The 14,930-nt window shown below is 45.6% G+C and overlaps 1 protein-coding gene across 2 annotated transcripts in view; it reads right to left on the bottom strand.

Annotated features, from left to right (window-relative positions):
• CTNNA1 (catenin alpha 1) overlaps positions 1-14,930 on the bottom strand; it is a 117,149-nt gene that overhangs the window by 5,860 nt on the left and 96,359 nt on the right. For both annotated transcript variants that reach the window (XM_063413776.1, XM_063413777.1), the window contains exons 12-16: positions 9,556-9,756; positions 8,350-8,501; positions 5,615-5,725; positions 3,980-4,161; positions 3,138-3,243 (exon numbers count right to left, since the gene is read on the bottom strand). In XM_063413776.1, coding sequence (XP_063269846.1) covers positions 3,138-3,243; positions 3,980-4,161; positions 5,615-5,725; positions 8,350-8,501; positions 9,556-9,756 — 752 coding nt within the window. The remainder of the gene's footprint in view (positions 1-3,137; positions 3,244-3,979; positions 4,162-5,614; positions 5,726-8,349; positions 8,502-9,555; positions 9,757-14,930) is intronic.

The following is a 14,930-nucleotide window of genomic DNA, read 5'->3' as shown; positions in this document are numbered from 1 at the left end:
TTAGAGCAAGTCCACAAATAGCCCTGGACAAAGAACTAATAAGAAGCTCAAATTGCCATTTTGGAAACTGCTCTCCATCTCCCAAAGAGCTCATCTAACACAGCTAGTGAGCAGCGGAGGGGCTCAAGGGCTGACAAATGCCTCGTACAGCACGTCAGGGGGATGGCTCAACAACTCCAGCTACTCTGTGGGGCTGTGCAACTGCTCAAGGAAAGACTCCCAGGGCAGGAGGCTGCTGCACGATCACCAACAGCTGAGGAAGGCAGCAAAACCTTCATGGAATAGGAATCATCACTGGGTTGTGTACATCAATACGGTGTGAGATGGAAACCCACTTCCTCTCTTGTGTGTGCTATTTCTGCAGGCAAGATCGAGGACTCAGCTCAAAGACAGATGAGGTTTAAATGGAGATGTAACACAAGATAAAAAAGAGCATCAACAAAAGGCACTGCAGGTGCCTGCAGGAGCCCTGTCCATTGCTAGGCAGGAGCACTCGGATAAAAATCAAAAACCCCAAAAGGCAACAATTTCAACACTGATCAAGAAAGATTACATTATTGGATTAACCCACAGCCACAACTCCATCCGCAGAGCTGCCGTGGGAGGATTCCCACTGCACAGCCCAGCAGGGAGTGCAGTGTAGATGAAAATGAACATGTGGGGACCACCCCACCTTCCCAAACCATCCAAACTGAGCTGCTGCCACAGACTCAGGGAAGGTTACTGGCAAAAGCTAAGCTGGCTGCTCCAGGTCAAATCCAGGATCCATCCTAGACACAGCAAACACACCCCATTTTCAGTTCCTGCTGCCCCAGCTGAGCCTGCAGAGAAGCAGAATCACCCTTTTCTCTCTTTCTGCAGAGAAAAGGGGCAGAAGACAGCAGAGCCCTTGTGGTGTGTGCTGATGGACACAGCCCATCCCCAGTGGCTGCAGGGGAGAGCCAGCAACCCCAGAGCTTCCTCCTCCCACTGCCTCTCCCTTTGGGAATGGGCCCTGCTGCACCAGGAATTCCCAATAAATGCCCCCCAGCCCCGGGTGCCAGCTGGGCTCAGCAGGAGCTGCCAGCAGCTGCTCTGTGGAGGCTCCCTGGCAGGACAGGCACTGACCATGTGTGCCAGCAGCTGCCACCAGCACAGCCACCAGCCTGTGCCCAGGGTCCCCACCCAGCCCCCCCAGCCATGGACCAGTCTCCCCAGCAAGAGGCTGCTGGAGCCTTTTACTGGGAAGTGGGGCAACCCCCACCCTCACCCTCAGCTGCCTCTCACTGTATGATCAGAACTGATGGAACTTCAGCCCCCCACCACTACGAAAGAAAAAAAAAAGAACAGAAATTTCCCTTGGCTTTGCAGGTGCTTCAACATAGAAAAAATAAATAATAGAGAGAACCCTTGTCTTACTGCAAATCATTGTCATCTGTGTTGTGCTCAGAACTGCTTCATGTTCCCCTGTTCCCAGCAAGCAGCAGCTGCTAGGAGTGAGGGATGGAAACCTTGGGGAGAACCTGCAGCTGATGGCAGAACTCTTCCCAACAGACACAGAATTCCTGGGATAGCAGCTCTTGGAGTTCCAGAGGAATGTGGTGCAGAAGGGCCTGATGGCAGAGCTGGGAGCTGCTGGCACACTGACACGAGGAGTCACAGCTGTGGTGCCACCCAGCACGCAGGACACAGCCCCTCTGTGTGTCCCCAGCAGGAGCAGGGACAGCAGGATCGGCGCTCAGGGCAGTTCCTGCTCTGTAGCTGTCACACTGTTCCACATTAACACGTTTCTAAAGAGTATGGAAGCACATCTAATGAAATATGCAGGCTCAAAGTATTAGCAGAGTATGGAGTCAGGAAACAGCTATATTCTTGTCAAAATGACTAACTGTACAGTGCTGCTCATATTTATCTTCAAATATGTGCTTAATCTGTTACATTTTTAAGGACCTTACTGCTACTAAAAGTAGTTTTCTTTTATATTTTGAAATGGCTTGGTACAGAAAACCATATACCAACTTTGCATAAAACATGTGAACTGGAAAAAAAAAAGGCATTGTAAACCTTCAGCCCAGGCTCCCCTGAGACCTTGAACACAAACTGCTCCTTGCTTCATTTACCTACATCAGCAGCACACCTGGTTCTTGCAGAAACAAGGCTGTCAAAGTGCTGTAGCAAGGAGACTCATTTGAAAAAACACTTCTCAAATTTATCTCCCCATTGAACATTCCTCACTGCATCATTAATAAAGGAGGGTGTAGACAAGCACCTCTGAATGCAACATTAAGAGAGAGTCCTGCACTGCACTGATTTACTTTCAAAGTGACACCGGTTCAGTTAAAACTTTGCAGTACAAATTTCCATCCTGAAAAGGCCTGGAAAAAAAGTGACAACTGGAGAAAACAAAGTTTAGTCCATGATCTCAGCCTTAACCTCTCTGCATTTCAGAGTCTCTCCTGAAGGTGAAATATTATTACTAATGTTGATGTTTCCTTGCTATTTGGGTGTGGACTGAGGCCAAAGGTGCTCTTGCTTGGCCCAGTTTCTAAGTGGCTCAGGACAGGCACTGCATAAATAAATTCCTGAGCTGGCCATGCTCATTCAATCCTGTAAGAATTCCCTCCAAACACTGAGACAGCACACCCACGCCTGGGTCACTGCAGGCCTTGCTCCAAGTCTTCATCAGCTCTGACTGGACAGTGAAAAAAACACCAGAGAGCTTTCACACCCTCCCCACTCCGTCTGTGGGGCACCTGAAAATTGTTAATCTTACAAAGCTGCCTCCAAAGCAGTATTAAAGGTTGTGCAATAGGCTGAGTGCCACTGTGCAGGTGTTGTCCCTGCTTTGGGAAGCACCAGGAGTGCTCTGGGCGTGACGTGAGCCCAGCCTGGGTCCTGCTCAGCACTGGCACTGCCCTGGCTCTACGTGACCTGAAGCAGGGCTGGCACAAAATGCCAGGTGCCTGATTCCAGCCAAGGAGCTGCTGTGTCACTGCTCAGGCAGGCAGGACAGCAGCTGGAAAGAACAGAATTTTCTAGCAGCAGATCTGGAAAATCAGTTAAAACACCCAAAACCAAACACGTTTTCATCTGTTCATCAAGCCTGGAAGATCTGCTCTTGCTCCTTGGTGCTGGAGGCTCACGGGACTGTGACTTACGTGGTCAGCAATGGTCCGGCCCAGCTTGTCCATCCTTGACCCAGCCTCTGCGATCTTCTTGGCTGCACTAATCACATCTGACGTGTTCTTCAGTGGACCTTTGCCCCTGCAAAACAGAGCACAGGCTCCCTCCTAGCACCAGAAAACCACTGCAGTGAATTCTGTGTCCCTTTGCTCATTCTGTTCCACACAGTGCTGGCAGTGACTCCTCACTCAAAGGGCAGGAAAAGGCAGGAGCAGCCATTACAGCATCTTCATTTTCAAGAGTTACCCCCTTTCAGCTCTTCCCCACATTTAGCTTAAATCTAGGAATAAAAACATCTTAAATTTTACTGCTTTGAGCAACTTAATGATCATAAGAGATAACATTTTAGAAGATGGATTTGCAATTTTTATGGAATGGAACATGAAGTTTAAAAAATAGCTTTATATAAAATCTGGTAAATTAATTTCAAAAGGCATCAAAAACCCCTCTCTTTCCTCTGCAAATAACTGTACTAGGAACTATTTCTGCAGTATGGCAATATTGAGAAGCCCATAGAATTGAATGCTGTAAAGAACTGAGCAATACATATATATATATATTCCTGGGGACAAGAATCTCCCTTAAGAAAGAAAGAAAGATAGGCAATAACTGCTATATATCTGTAGATCAATTTAAACAGTTATTACCACCCAGCCACTGCACAATAATGCATCTCCCCAGTTAATATGCAGCTGGAACAGGGCACCATTTAAAGGAAATTATAAGAAGTGAGACTCTTAGGAGAACTGGCACTGTGTCTCATTGAAAGCCCAGCAGCCCAGGCAGCTCGGAGTGAGCACAAATTAAAAAGCCTCACCTGGTGAAGTCTGTCATTTCCATCATAATCATACACATCTGTTTGGCCAGGACAATGATGTCATTGCCACTGTCGTCCCATTTTGACACCTCAGCATCCAATTTACTCTTTTCCTCCTGGAAACTGGCGACCTGCTCAGCAATCTTGGCTTTCTGCTCTTGAGGGAGCTGAGCCATGATAGCCTGGAAGAGAAGAGTTTTCTCACATGGTCTCCTGCTGCCTTGTAGAGGCTTTTTGGAACATTTCACTAATAACCAATTTCAGTCATGTAGATGGGGGATAAAACTTTAATAGCAATCCTCTACCTAGAGGCTTTACAGAGCCATTTGCTTCCATTTTGAATCAAAGTTTATACTCTTTTTTAAGAAAAAATTCCCAGAAAGACAAGTTGTCACTTAAAATATGGGCCTTTGCATGATAAAGCTGTTAAGACTCCAAACAAATTTGCCACATATTACCATCCCTCAAAATAAAACTGCATGAAGAAGGACTTGCTTTTTATAGAAAATTTCAATGTTTTAGAATTAAGCTCCACTTGGGTACTGAGGATAATAAGAAATATTACCAGTCTCTTCCCTGCAAAAAGCTAGCTGTACGCTTTTGAAACATGTCTGCTGAGGAAAGAGTAAGTGAAAATAAAGAGTATGTGCTTACTCCCAAATAAAATCTCTCAGACTGGGTTTACAGCCTGTGTAAGACTCCATGGCCTTGCCTTCATAAATACTGGGAGCACAGATGCCTCTAGGAGCAGGCAAAAAGGAGCCTTTGGTACTAAAAATCCTCTGGCAGCAGCTGTGTTCAGAGGTAAATGAGCAATGTCTGCATTTAAATAGAGGGGGGCGAGGGTCCAGGCATAGAAAGTGCTTGTGCAACGGAGGGGAGCATAAAAACACTCCCAGTTAGTAATTCCCAAGCCAACGTGGCAGAAGTTTGATAAATAAGGTCTGGCTACTTCTTGCCTGGCAGGAAGAGCCTCCACAAAAAATCTGCCATGGCACTTTCCCAAGAGTGTAAATTGTTATCGATCCAGAGGGGCCATGTCAAATAAAAGCAATAGGTAAGGCCTGGTTCCCTTCAATGCACTGATTTTAGGGTTTCACCTCCTAATGATTATCTATTGCTTTCAATGCTATCAGTGCTTTCATTTTTGGGTCACAGGAAATGAAGTTAGTTGAAATAATTTCTGAGTTCCTCTCAATGTTGTCTTGATAAATGCTCAGTGACCAAACACACACCAGCACGTGTATGAGGAGACATTTTGTGAAGATTTTTTGCTCATAAAGTTAGTGTTTGTCTGTTGAAAACAACATTAATCCAATGGAGTGATCTGCCCTGTACCTCCCTGCAGAAGCTCACCCAACTACAACATCTGCGATATCAAAATGTGACGTAGTCTCTTGGTACTAAAAGGATCTTTCAGAATACCCAAAATAAAACAGACATTTCTGACATCCACCAGACCAACTGCATTTCACTCAACCTCCTTTTCATAAGAATGCTAGAAACAAAGAATGCCAGTATTCTGATCCAGCATTTTTATCACTACCCCCCTTAAATTTAACTAGGTTTCAAAGCAAGCTGAAGTGTTTCTTGAATGCAGGTCACACTTTTATAATGCTCAGGTTTGTGCCTTACCCTTGCACTCTGTCCAGCAATGAGCTGATCATCCTCAGTCTGGATACTGGTTCTGCTTCGGACGTCGAAATCCTCTGTCTCAAAGTCAGAATCATCCAACTCTTCTGGAGTCTGAGGAAAAAGCATTCAGGCAGAGTCAAACTACAGATTTCATGGCTCTGAAAATCAACACGAGTATTGTTTTTAAAGCAGAGAGAATGGAAGTCAGTGGAGATAAAACATGTTCTCAACAAAAAGGTAAATACAGGGACTGTATCCAGCCCTGAACACGTGTGATTTTATGTGCTTGACTGCTCCTGTTAAACACCATAGGGATCCCCAGAATCACACAGGAGTAACTAAACAGCTGAGATTTGTCAGGACATTAATGAACTCAGCATCTAAAAGACAGAAAAAAGTTCTTGCAAACGAACAGTGCTTTTGCAACTTCATTAAATGTAAAAGCTTCACTTGAGATTCTGAAGCTGGAATTACACACAGCTCTAAGGGCTGGTTCAGAAGCAGACAATGTCTTCAGCACAATTATGAATCAAAGCATTGAGTAAATTAACAACAGATAAAATATCTCAAAATTTATCCTTATCCCTCAGGAAAAGCTGAAAAATTTCAGCTAGCAAGGGCCGGCTTTTATGCTGTAGGCTAAACACATCTGACCTAGTTCCTGCTTGCCTAGGATTTATTTTTGCTACTGCCAGTCTGTAGCTAGCAAACTTTTTATAAAATCTATCAAGTTTAAACAGCATGTTTGTCAAAATACTACATCTTTGCTAAAGTGGCACTTCACGACAATTCTCCAGAGCTGGGTCAACAAAGAACTTCACTGATAAATGCAATAAATTGTGATTAACAGATAAGATGCAAGTAAAGTCCCTGTTCTTGAGATTTTTTTCCTATGATTTGAATTTCACAGACTTATCTTCCATTACAGACACTATGTGATACAGTGAAAATAGAGATATGCAAAATAATTGCCAAAAAGGAAAGGTGAATAGGGTGACAATCAAGGCTGGGTATTCCAGCCTCCTCTCCAGGCCCTGGAGAACAGGCTATATCCACAAAATCAGCAGAGGTACACACACTGAGAAGTAGCTCAGTGTATCGGTATTTTAAAATAATGAAAAAACATAAAGAGAACAGTTCTGTACATGATTCTGTCTGTGACTCTCCTCTGCCCATCCCTCCCAAAGCCCAGGGACACACAAAGTCTAACTCTGCTTTTCAGGTGCTGCTAGAGATGGGAACTCCTCTGGGGTGATGAGGCAGCAGGGAGGAAGGAATAAATACAGATACAGTTAGATGTAGTTTTGAAAATACCCCGCATAAACACAAAAATGAGGGGTTGCAGTGGTTTTTCCTGCTGGTCCCTGTAAAGACCAAGAGGCCCTGGGCAAAACTGAAGTGAATGAGCCCCTGTGAGCAGGGTCACATCAAGCCCTGGAGAGCCCTGGAATCCCCATCTGGATGTCTCTTTTATCCCAAAATAAATTCTCTGGACGACAAGTGCTAATATTTTAACTTCTTTCTAGGTGGCTGCTGTGTGGCCAGGGAGCTGCTGTTGGCTGCTGGCAGTGGAGCTGGGGCTCCCTGGCCCCAGAGCATGGCACAGGGCAAACATCAGCATTCCTGGCACTGCCAGCCTGGGTAATTGCTGCCCACTGGGACTGGCAGCTGAGCTCCCTGTCCTGAATCACAAGGGCTTCAGGAGGGGGGAATCACATCCGTCTGTCTGCATAGCAGGAAGGCATTGATATCTTCATCTACCACTGGCTGTCTATAAATCCTGAGCTCGTCTGAAAAAGAAATTCCATGCGGAGCACAGATGTTGTCAGCCTTTCTCCTGGTTTCTCATCTGATCCTTTGCTTTAGGCAGCAAACATGGAAGATGCCATTGCAAAGGTTACTGTAATCACGTATCCTCTGGGGCTGCACATTCTTGATTTATGACCACCAAGCTGCATCTGCCATGGTCACCCCTCTGAAAGACGAGGGCAGTTTCTCAGAGTCAAAGGAATATAAGGAAAAGAAGAAAAAAGGAATAACCCCCTGTATTTGTCTTTGCTATGTCTGGTTCCTGCCCATTTTTGCCCCAGTGAGATCCAAGAAATAATTCCATGGATAAGCTTCAACCAGAACTTCCTTTTCTGCATCTCTTCAACCAACTGCATCCTTCTGCGTCTGGCCTACCAGAAATTAGGGCTTCCAAGTCACACCCATTGCAAGCACACAGGAGTCAAGGCCTCCATGAGCTGCCCCTGTTTACCCAGGTTAGCCAATTAACTAATTACATGCTCTAGGAACTATAGACCAAACTCATCTCAGCTTCCTTTTGACTAAGTAACATTAATTCTCAAAATTTACTTAATGAAGAGTCATTAGGTTTTATTTCTAAGCTCTCAAACCATCAACAAGCATCTATAGTTCTGAATTAATTTGCTGTTGTTAACTGAAAGGTCACTGATTTTAGCACATTAACGAGCCAGGCATTACCATGAGATTACAAAAGATGCGTGAAGGGTATTTAGCATCACAACTCGGGCCATCATCGATGCTCAGATCTGGTTAATGAATCTGAATCCAAACGTACTGCTCAAGTGCTCCATAGCGATTAGCACATTTTAAGACTCTGAATGTTAATAGGAGCTAAGTGAAAAATCTTTTCCCGTCTGCTCTCCATTATCCTGATGGCTGTCAGTTCAGCAAAGGCAGGGAAAGCTGTGGGGGGAAGCGGTGCTCACCCGGATCATCAGCACGGCTTTCCTGATGTCCCGGATGCCGTCGTACACCAGCCGGGAGGCGTCGATGAACTCGTTCTCATCCATGGGCTGCGCAGGGTCGGAGCTCAGCGCTTCCACTGCAGCTTCCACTTGCTCCGTGAAGCGCGGCATGACTGAACCCAGAGCACAGAGCTGGTCAGTCCCACCCCGGGCCACTCTCCCCACTCCTGCCTTGCTCTGAACTACCCTGGAAGCTGTGCAGTCCTTCCATTGAAATCGCAACATTTTGTACAGGAGGTGAAGTCTTAATCCAGCTCCATTTGTGCTTACGCTGCTGCTGTTTGGTGTTTTCTCCTTGGACAGTGAAAAGTTTTTAACACCCTTCTAATGGACAAGGAGAAAACACCTGGGGAAGCCCCTAGACACTATGGGATAAACTATTAATTGTTTGTTTGATGTTCCCTGCAGATGTACATAATGTTTTTTTGGGAAAAAAAAAGTTATGCTACCATCAGGAAGCTCAAGTTTAAGAAGCACTGGAAGGGGGCAGATTGCACTGCTGCATTTCAGTGACTCACAGTGCCCCAGGAAGAACATGCCAGAACCAGTTAAGAGTCTGCTATTTCTTCAGTGTCACCCTTGATTCTTCATCAAAGTAATTAAGGCAAAACCAACAACGAATGGCTGGCACTGAAGCAGCCAGAATCACCTCTTACCCTTATGGATGTTGCCAGTAGTTCACAGGGAACGCCCTGATTTGGCGTTTATGTGTGGGGCACTACAACCTACAGTGCTCTTTCAACAGTTGTAAAGATACTTTACAAAATTTACCCTAATTATTACCCTGAATTTATTCTGCTGGTGGAATGTGATCTTCCTTCTGGGCCCTCAACAGCTGCAGAGCCTGGTGCAATACTCCAAGCTGAGCACAGCACAACTTTCAAGCCTTCACTCACGTCTGGGACTCATTCCCAGTGTTTTTGCTTCCCACAGCCCAGTCCATGACAGCAAGCACACTCAGGGACACCTTGTGTACCGCTGAGCTTTGAGCCAGTCAACACAGCAAAATCACACTTCTCACTTTGCAACAGCTTTGCAAACAACTCCCACTAATCTGCATTACAGCAAATTGAGTCTTTAACAGTTTTCACAGGTACACCACTACCCAGCTGCCCACAAGCTCTCAAGCAACAGCAATTCGGGCTCCTGGGAACAGGCGACCCTTACCTGTGTTGGACAGTAACTTGGTTGCTTCCAGCACCTTCTCAGTGTACACTCCAGGTTCGTAGTTGTCCATCTCCGAGGTGACCACGTGAATGACGCGAGCGGCACGGCCCCGGATCGCCCCGGCCGTGCGGTCTAAGCCATCCACATCTTTTTCTTGGAGAGCGATGACACATTTGTTTACATCTTCTAAAATGTGGTTCTCTGGTGGTAGAAGAAGAAGGATTTAGTTGGTATTGTCTGTTCTGCTGCAGTCATCAGCATGGCAATTGCTCAGGGTGGGACCTGCTCTACAGAAGCTCCATGGAGATGCTGGCAAGCATTAATGTGAAGGTCACTACAACCAGCAAAGAGCTGCCCTTCCACAAGAGGGGTCAAAAAGCCATCAGTCCATCCACCAACTGGCCTCCACACGTTCTGCCCCTGTTTGTACTCGATTTTACCAACAGGAAAGCTGAGTTCTCCCCTGATTTCTTTCCATATTTTTGCCCTGGACTGCCCCAGCCCTTATTTCAAATACCTGCAAACCACTCCCCTGCCCGTGCACGTGGGGCAATGGGCACCTCCCCAGCACCACGCCTACACCCCTCAACACTTCAACACTTGGTGTTTCCAGCTTCCTCCAGAGTGTTTTCCTACAGCCACACACATTCCAAAGAGCACTTTATACTGTCAGTCGCCCATTCCCATCTGAGACACATGATGTATGCAGTGAATAATGAGGAAAGCATTCCAGTCACACAGCACTCACTGACTGTTCAGAAAACAAACAAAAAAATAAAGGCAAGACCTCTGTTTGCAATTAGCTTTTTAAATATACATTTTCTGGTTTTGTAAAGAGATCTTTTCCCCATTCATTGAGTCCAAGAAGCCCAAAATGGGTAAAACCTTCTAGGAGATTTCTGAAGATGCCTACAGAAATTGGGATCCTTATTTGGGGAAACCTACCCTAAAGATCTCCCAAACTGTTATTAGAGACTTCCAAACTCTGTTAGAGAACTCTTTAATGTACCAGGACTAATGTTTTTGTATCATCATCCAACACCAGCATTTGGACTGCTTGGTAAGAAACCAACTTGGAAACATTTCTGCTCTGTCACTTAAAATAGTTTCCAGTCTTAATTACCATTGACTTAATCATTCTACACTGCCAACCCATGCAAGTGGCTTTTATTCCCTCTGCAGGTAGTAAAAGAGCCATTTTGCAAGTTTGTAGAGACAAGAAGTTCATAGTGTTGGCTGGGAGAGTATTTGGAGGAACTGCCTGAAAGCATTGCTGGGGGAAGTTATGCCTGATTTCCATAAAATTAGCACAGCCAGGTGCAATATTGCGAGACTTCTGTAAGGAACCTGGGCAAAAATTACACTTGTGAAATCCCTCTGAAGCAACTCAGCCCAAGCGGGTTCAGCTGAGGGCAGACTGTGGCCCTGAGAGAGGGAAGAGCAGGTTCATTAGTGATTTGACAAGTCAGTGAGCAGGCACAGGAGCCACAGCAAGCACAGAGGGGATTTAAAGAAGAGACAGCCCTGGGAGATGCAAGAGCCCAAAGAAAAAGCTTCGGCGCCAGGCCAAAACACAGACTGTTTATTGCTTCAATTCCTAAATGAATAAATTAAGCCACAGACCATTTAAAAGCCTCTTTGGATTATCCGAACTTTAATAAAAGGCATGGACAAAATTAAGGCCAATATTTAAATGTCTGCTGATCACTGAATGCCTTTTGCAGATGGGAAGTGGCCAGAAAGTCCCTTCTAGAGGCAGATAAACCACAGGGCAGCTTGCAAAGGGCCCGGGGAAGTGCAGGACTGTCAGGTCTGTCTGCTCTGGTGATATTCTCCAGCTGGATGATTAAAGATAAGATCTGACTTGTATTTACAAGAACTCAGATTGTGCTGAGTGCTCCCCATCCCACTGCCACATGGAGCACGGGTTCCCCACCCGCACCTGTGGGGATGGGAGAAGCTGTCCCACATCCAAACCCTCCTGTCCTCATGCTGAGCACGAAAAACATCCCACAGCAACAGAACACAGCACAGGCAACAGCAAAGGGATCTTGTCCCTCCATAATAGCTACAGGAAAAATGGTGTGGTTGGGCAACAAGGTAAAAGCAAAGGTATTTTTTTCCATAGAAATGATTTTTAGACCAAACAAGGAAATACATTAAACTGTGAAAAGCTTCAGAATAATGTCACCCACGACTGTCAATCCTCAATCCACGCCCACCAAACACCTTCCACCTCCACCCACCTCCACATTAAAGGGATTAAGCAATGCTTTTCCAAGCAACCCCAGCAGCCTGTGAGGGAGTCTGAGGGCTACAGGAGATCAAAACCAAAAAGCAACAGTCGGGAGATGAAGCCACAGATTCATAAATATATCTGTACTTCTTTGCTGCATCTCCTGTGGAAGGCCTCAGAACCATTTCCATGCTGAACCTCTGCTGCCAATGGGCACTGCAGGAGCCAGGTCAGGCAGCACATGGAGCAAACACTGGGGAGTTCACACACTTGTAAATACAGTGTTCATCCTGGCAATGTTCACTGGGAGGCTCTTCAGAAAAAAACAGGTCCACTGAGATGGGCAATCTGTGGCGTAAACTCTGTCAGCAGCAGAGGAACAGAAGGCAGCAAATGGAATGGTTTTTTAAGAGAGTTTCAAAGGAGATTCAGGTAATTTCAGAACATTGAATTTGACAATTACACAGTGCTGTCACCAACTGCTCTAAAGAACAGAGATAGTGTTGGGCACACCAACACACCCAGAGCGCTTCGGGAAGGCACTGATAAGAGGGATAAGAATTACAGACGGTACAGGAGAGCTTTGAAATGAGGAATAATGAAACAGGCAAGGACTGTGCAGGCAGGGAAGCAATGACTGACAAAGTGCATGGCAGAACTCTGTTTGCAACAGCATGAAGAGGGAGAAGGGGGAAAAAACCTCTTCACTATCTTTAGTACAAGTAGGGGCATCAAATCAAGCAAACAGGCGACAGTGCAAAACAAGGAGGTTCTTCACACGGAGCACACTTCAGCTGTGAATTTTGCACAGGATGATGGAGGTGCCAGCACTTTATAATGGTAGAAAGAACAACTAACACCAGCTTAAATGAGAAAAATCTGTCAAGAACTGTTCAGGAGATAGCACCTCTGATGCTGGAGCTCCCTGAGCTGCACATCACTCATGGCTGGAAGCACACAGACATCTCTGGGCTACAGGGCTCCTGTGCCATCCATCTCCCATCCTGACAGGGAGCCTGCCTCCCCCACACCCTGCCCTAACTCAACAGGGCCCTTCTGCTGCTGTACCTATGACAGTGCTGTCACCTGCAAGCTCACCTGCAGCACTGTGCACTGAAGGATCCCTCTTCTACGCTGTTACCTAAACCCAGCATCCCTTCCATCAAGCCTTTACTTGTGGATACCTGATATAATTCTGTAGCATGAGCTGAATGGGGGAGCCTTTACTTCAGCACACCACACAGTAGGGATGTGGGATGGCTTACATACATATTTATATATGCACGCACTCCTGCACTCACAAGAACTCCTTTAAATTCTGCTTACATCCCAGTTAGTAACTGATACAAACATCCTAATAACCCCAAACAGCACTTGGTATAAATCATACCCGCCACAACTTTATCCAAAGAGAAGTTCAAGACTTCTAGCAGATGAATTGGAGTTGTGGCATTTATATGGAAAACATTTATCAAAGTTCAAACAAATAATATTTTAAAGAGTATTTATTGCTTTAATTTTTTTCTACCATCTCTTCGATCACACACACATATAAATAATTACTGAATGCACTTGAATGTCTGGAGTTGTCTCAAACTACAATTTCCTTGGTTCCATTTTGGGTGGTGAGCACTCACTCGAGGTGAACTCTCCTGAGTCAACCTGCCACCACCCCAGGGAAGAAACATCCTCTGCTTACTGCCAAGCTCCTGAGAGTACAGCCACACAATACATTTGGTTATTTAATCAAAAACCCCAGTTCTGTTCTAACCTGCATCCCTGCAGAAAATGGGGTTGTCCTGCCCCCAACTCACTTGAGTCCTGTGGTGCTAAACCTGGACTACAAGGGAAGGAAAGTGATTTTACTGAGTGATGCAACTTCCTACGTGTGGTGACTTCAATCTGAAAAAGCAGCTTGGAGCTCTTGAGAGCAGCCCAGCACTGGGCCCACAGCACGAGCTGAGGAGCAGAGCTCAGCAGAGCTCCCATTCCCCCCATGTCCTGCAGGAAGACAGAGCCCTCCGGCCAGTGGCTGACCCCTGTGGGGCACAACTGCCAGGGAAATGCCCCTTGGCAGCTCCACACAGGCTGTGTTTGTACAGACTCACAGCTTTTCCTTCTCAAATCTTTGTACACTTGTGGGCAAGCTTCAAGTGGAGCCTCCAGCTTCAGCACACAGTTCCCTCTGAACAGATTTCCCCGGAACAGGCTCCTCCCAGCTGTGCAATTCCAGCTGCTGCTGCCCCAGGGAGCACCCACGGACACAAAGAGCTCAGATACTGAACTGCCCAAGAAGTTTATGCTCACTCATTGCAAAAAGGAATTTTATTGAGAACCCAGGGAACCACAATACAAAGTGTGTGATTCATCACAGGAACACCACTTGGACTTCTGTTTGGTTTTTCTTTTCTTAATCATAAAAAAAATATGGTCTCTTAATTCAGGACCTTAACTTTTCATCTACATTTTTAAACTATGTTCACCTGGTACTTCTGACTCCACACATCCTCCTGTGAAATCTGTCTCCACAATGGGAGGTTTTAGGTCACCTGAGGCGCCCAAACCTGCCTGCACCACGGAAATTAGAATCCCAGCTTGCAGTGGTGATTTGTGAACACTATTGGAGATGCAATTCACGTGGTACCATCTCCACTTCCTTTGACTAGAGCACAATTAAAGGACATGGAAATAAAAATGCCCCCATTATTTTTAGGTCACAGCAGCTGATAGTGGGTCTTTATCAAGATGCTGATAAAATGGATTATCTTGGCAAGCACTTTGGCAAATGTAATTATTAATCTATTATAATGATCCAATCTCTTTTTAAAACTCGTAAAACTTTACTAAAGCTGACACGGTATGAGCAGTTTTATTTTAATTAAATGGTACAACCACGGTTTGATATTCAGTTTTGTTTACAAGGTAGAGTCTAAAGTGATGCAAGGGATAATTTTTTCTGCTAGCTCCTACCTCGGACATAAACACATTCCATTTCCCCCAGAGTTACTGGTGAGGCTTGTCTACAGCAGCTAAATGGTAATCCATCCCTAGTTCAGCCAGCAATTCCAAATCCTGGGACATAAAGTGTCTTCTCCTTGAGACCAGATCTCCTTCTGCACTTTCACACCTCGCTGGGCAC

This window comes from Prinia subflava, chromosome 16 (genome assembly GCF_021018805.1).
Source record: "Prinia subflava isolate CZ2003 ecotype Zambia chromosome 16, Cam_Psub_1.2, whole genome shotgun sequence".
NCBI classification, from domain to species: Eukaryota; Metazoa; Chordata; class Aves; order Passeriformes; family Cisticolidae; genus Prinia; species Prinia subflava.
This window is presented reverse-complemented; position numbering and strand designations above follow the sequence as displayed.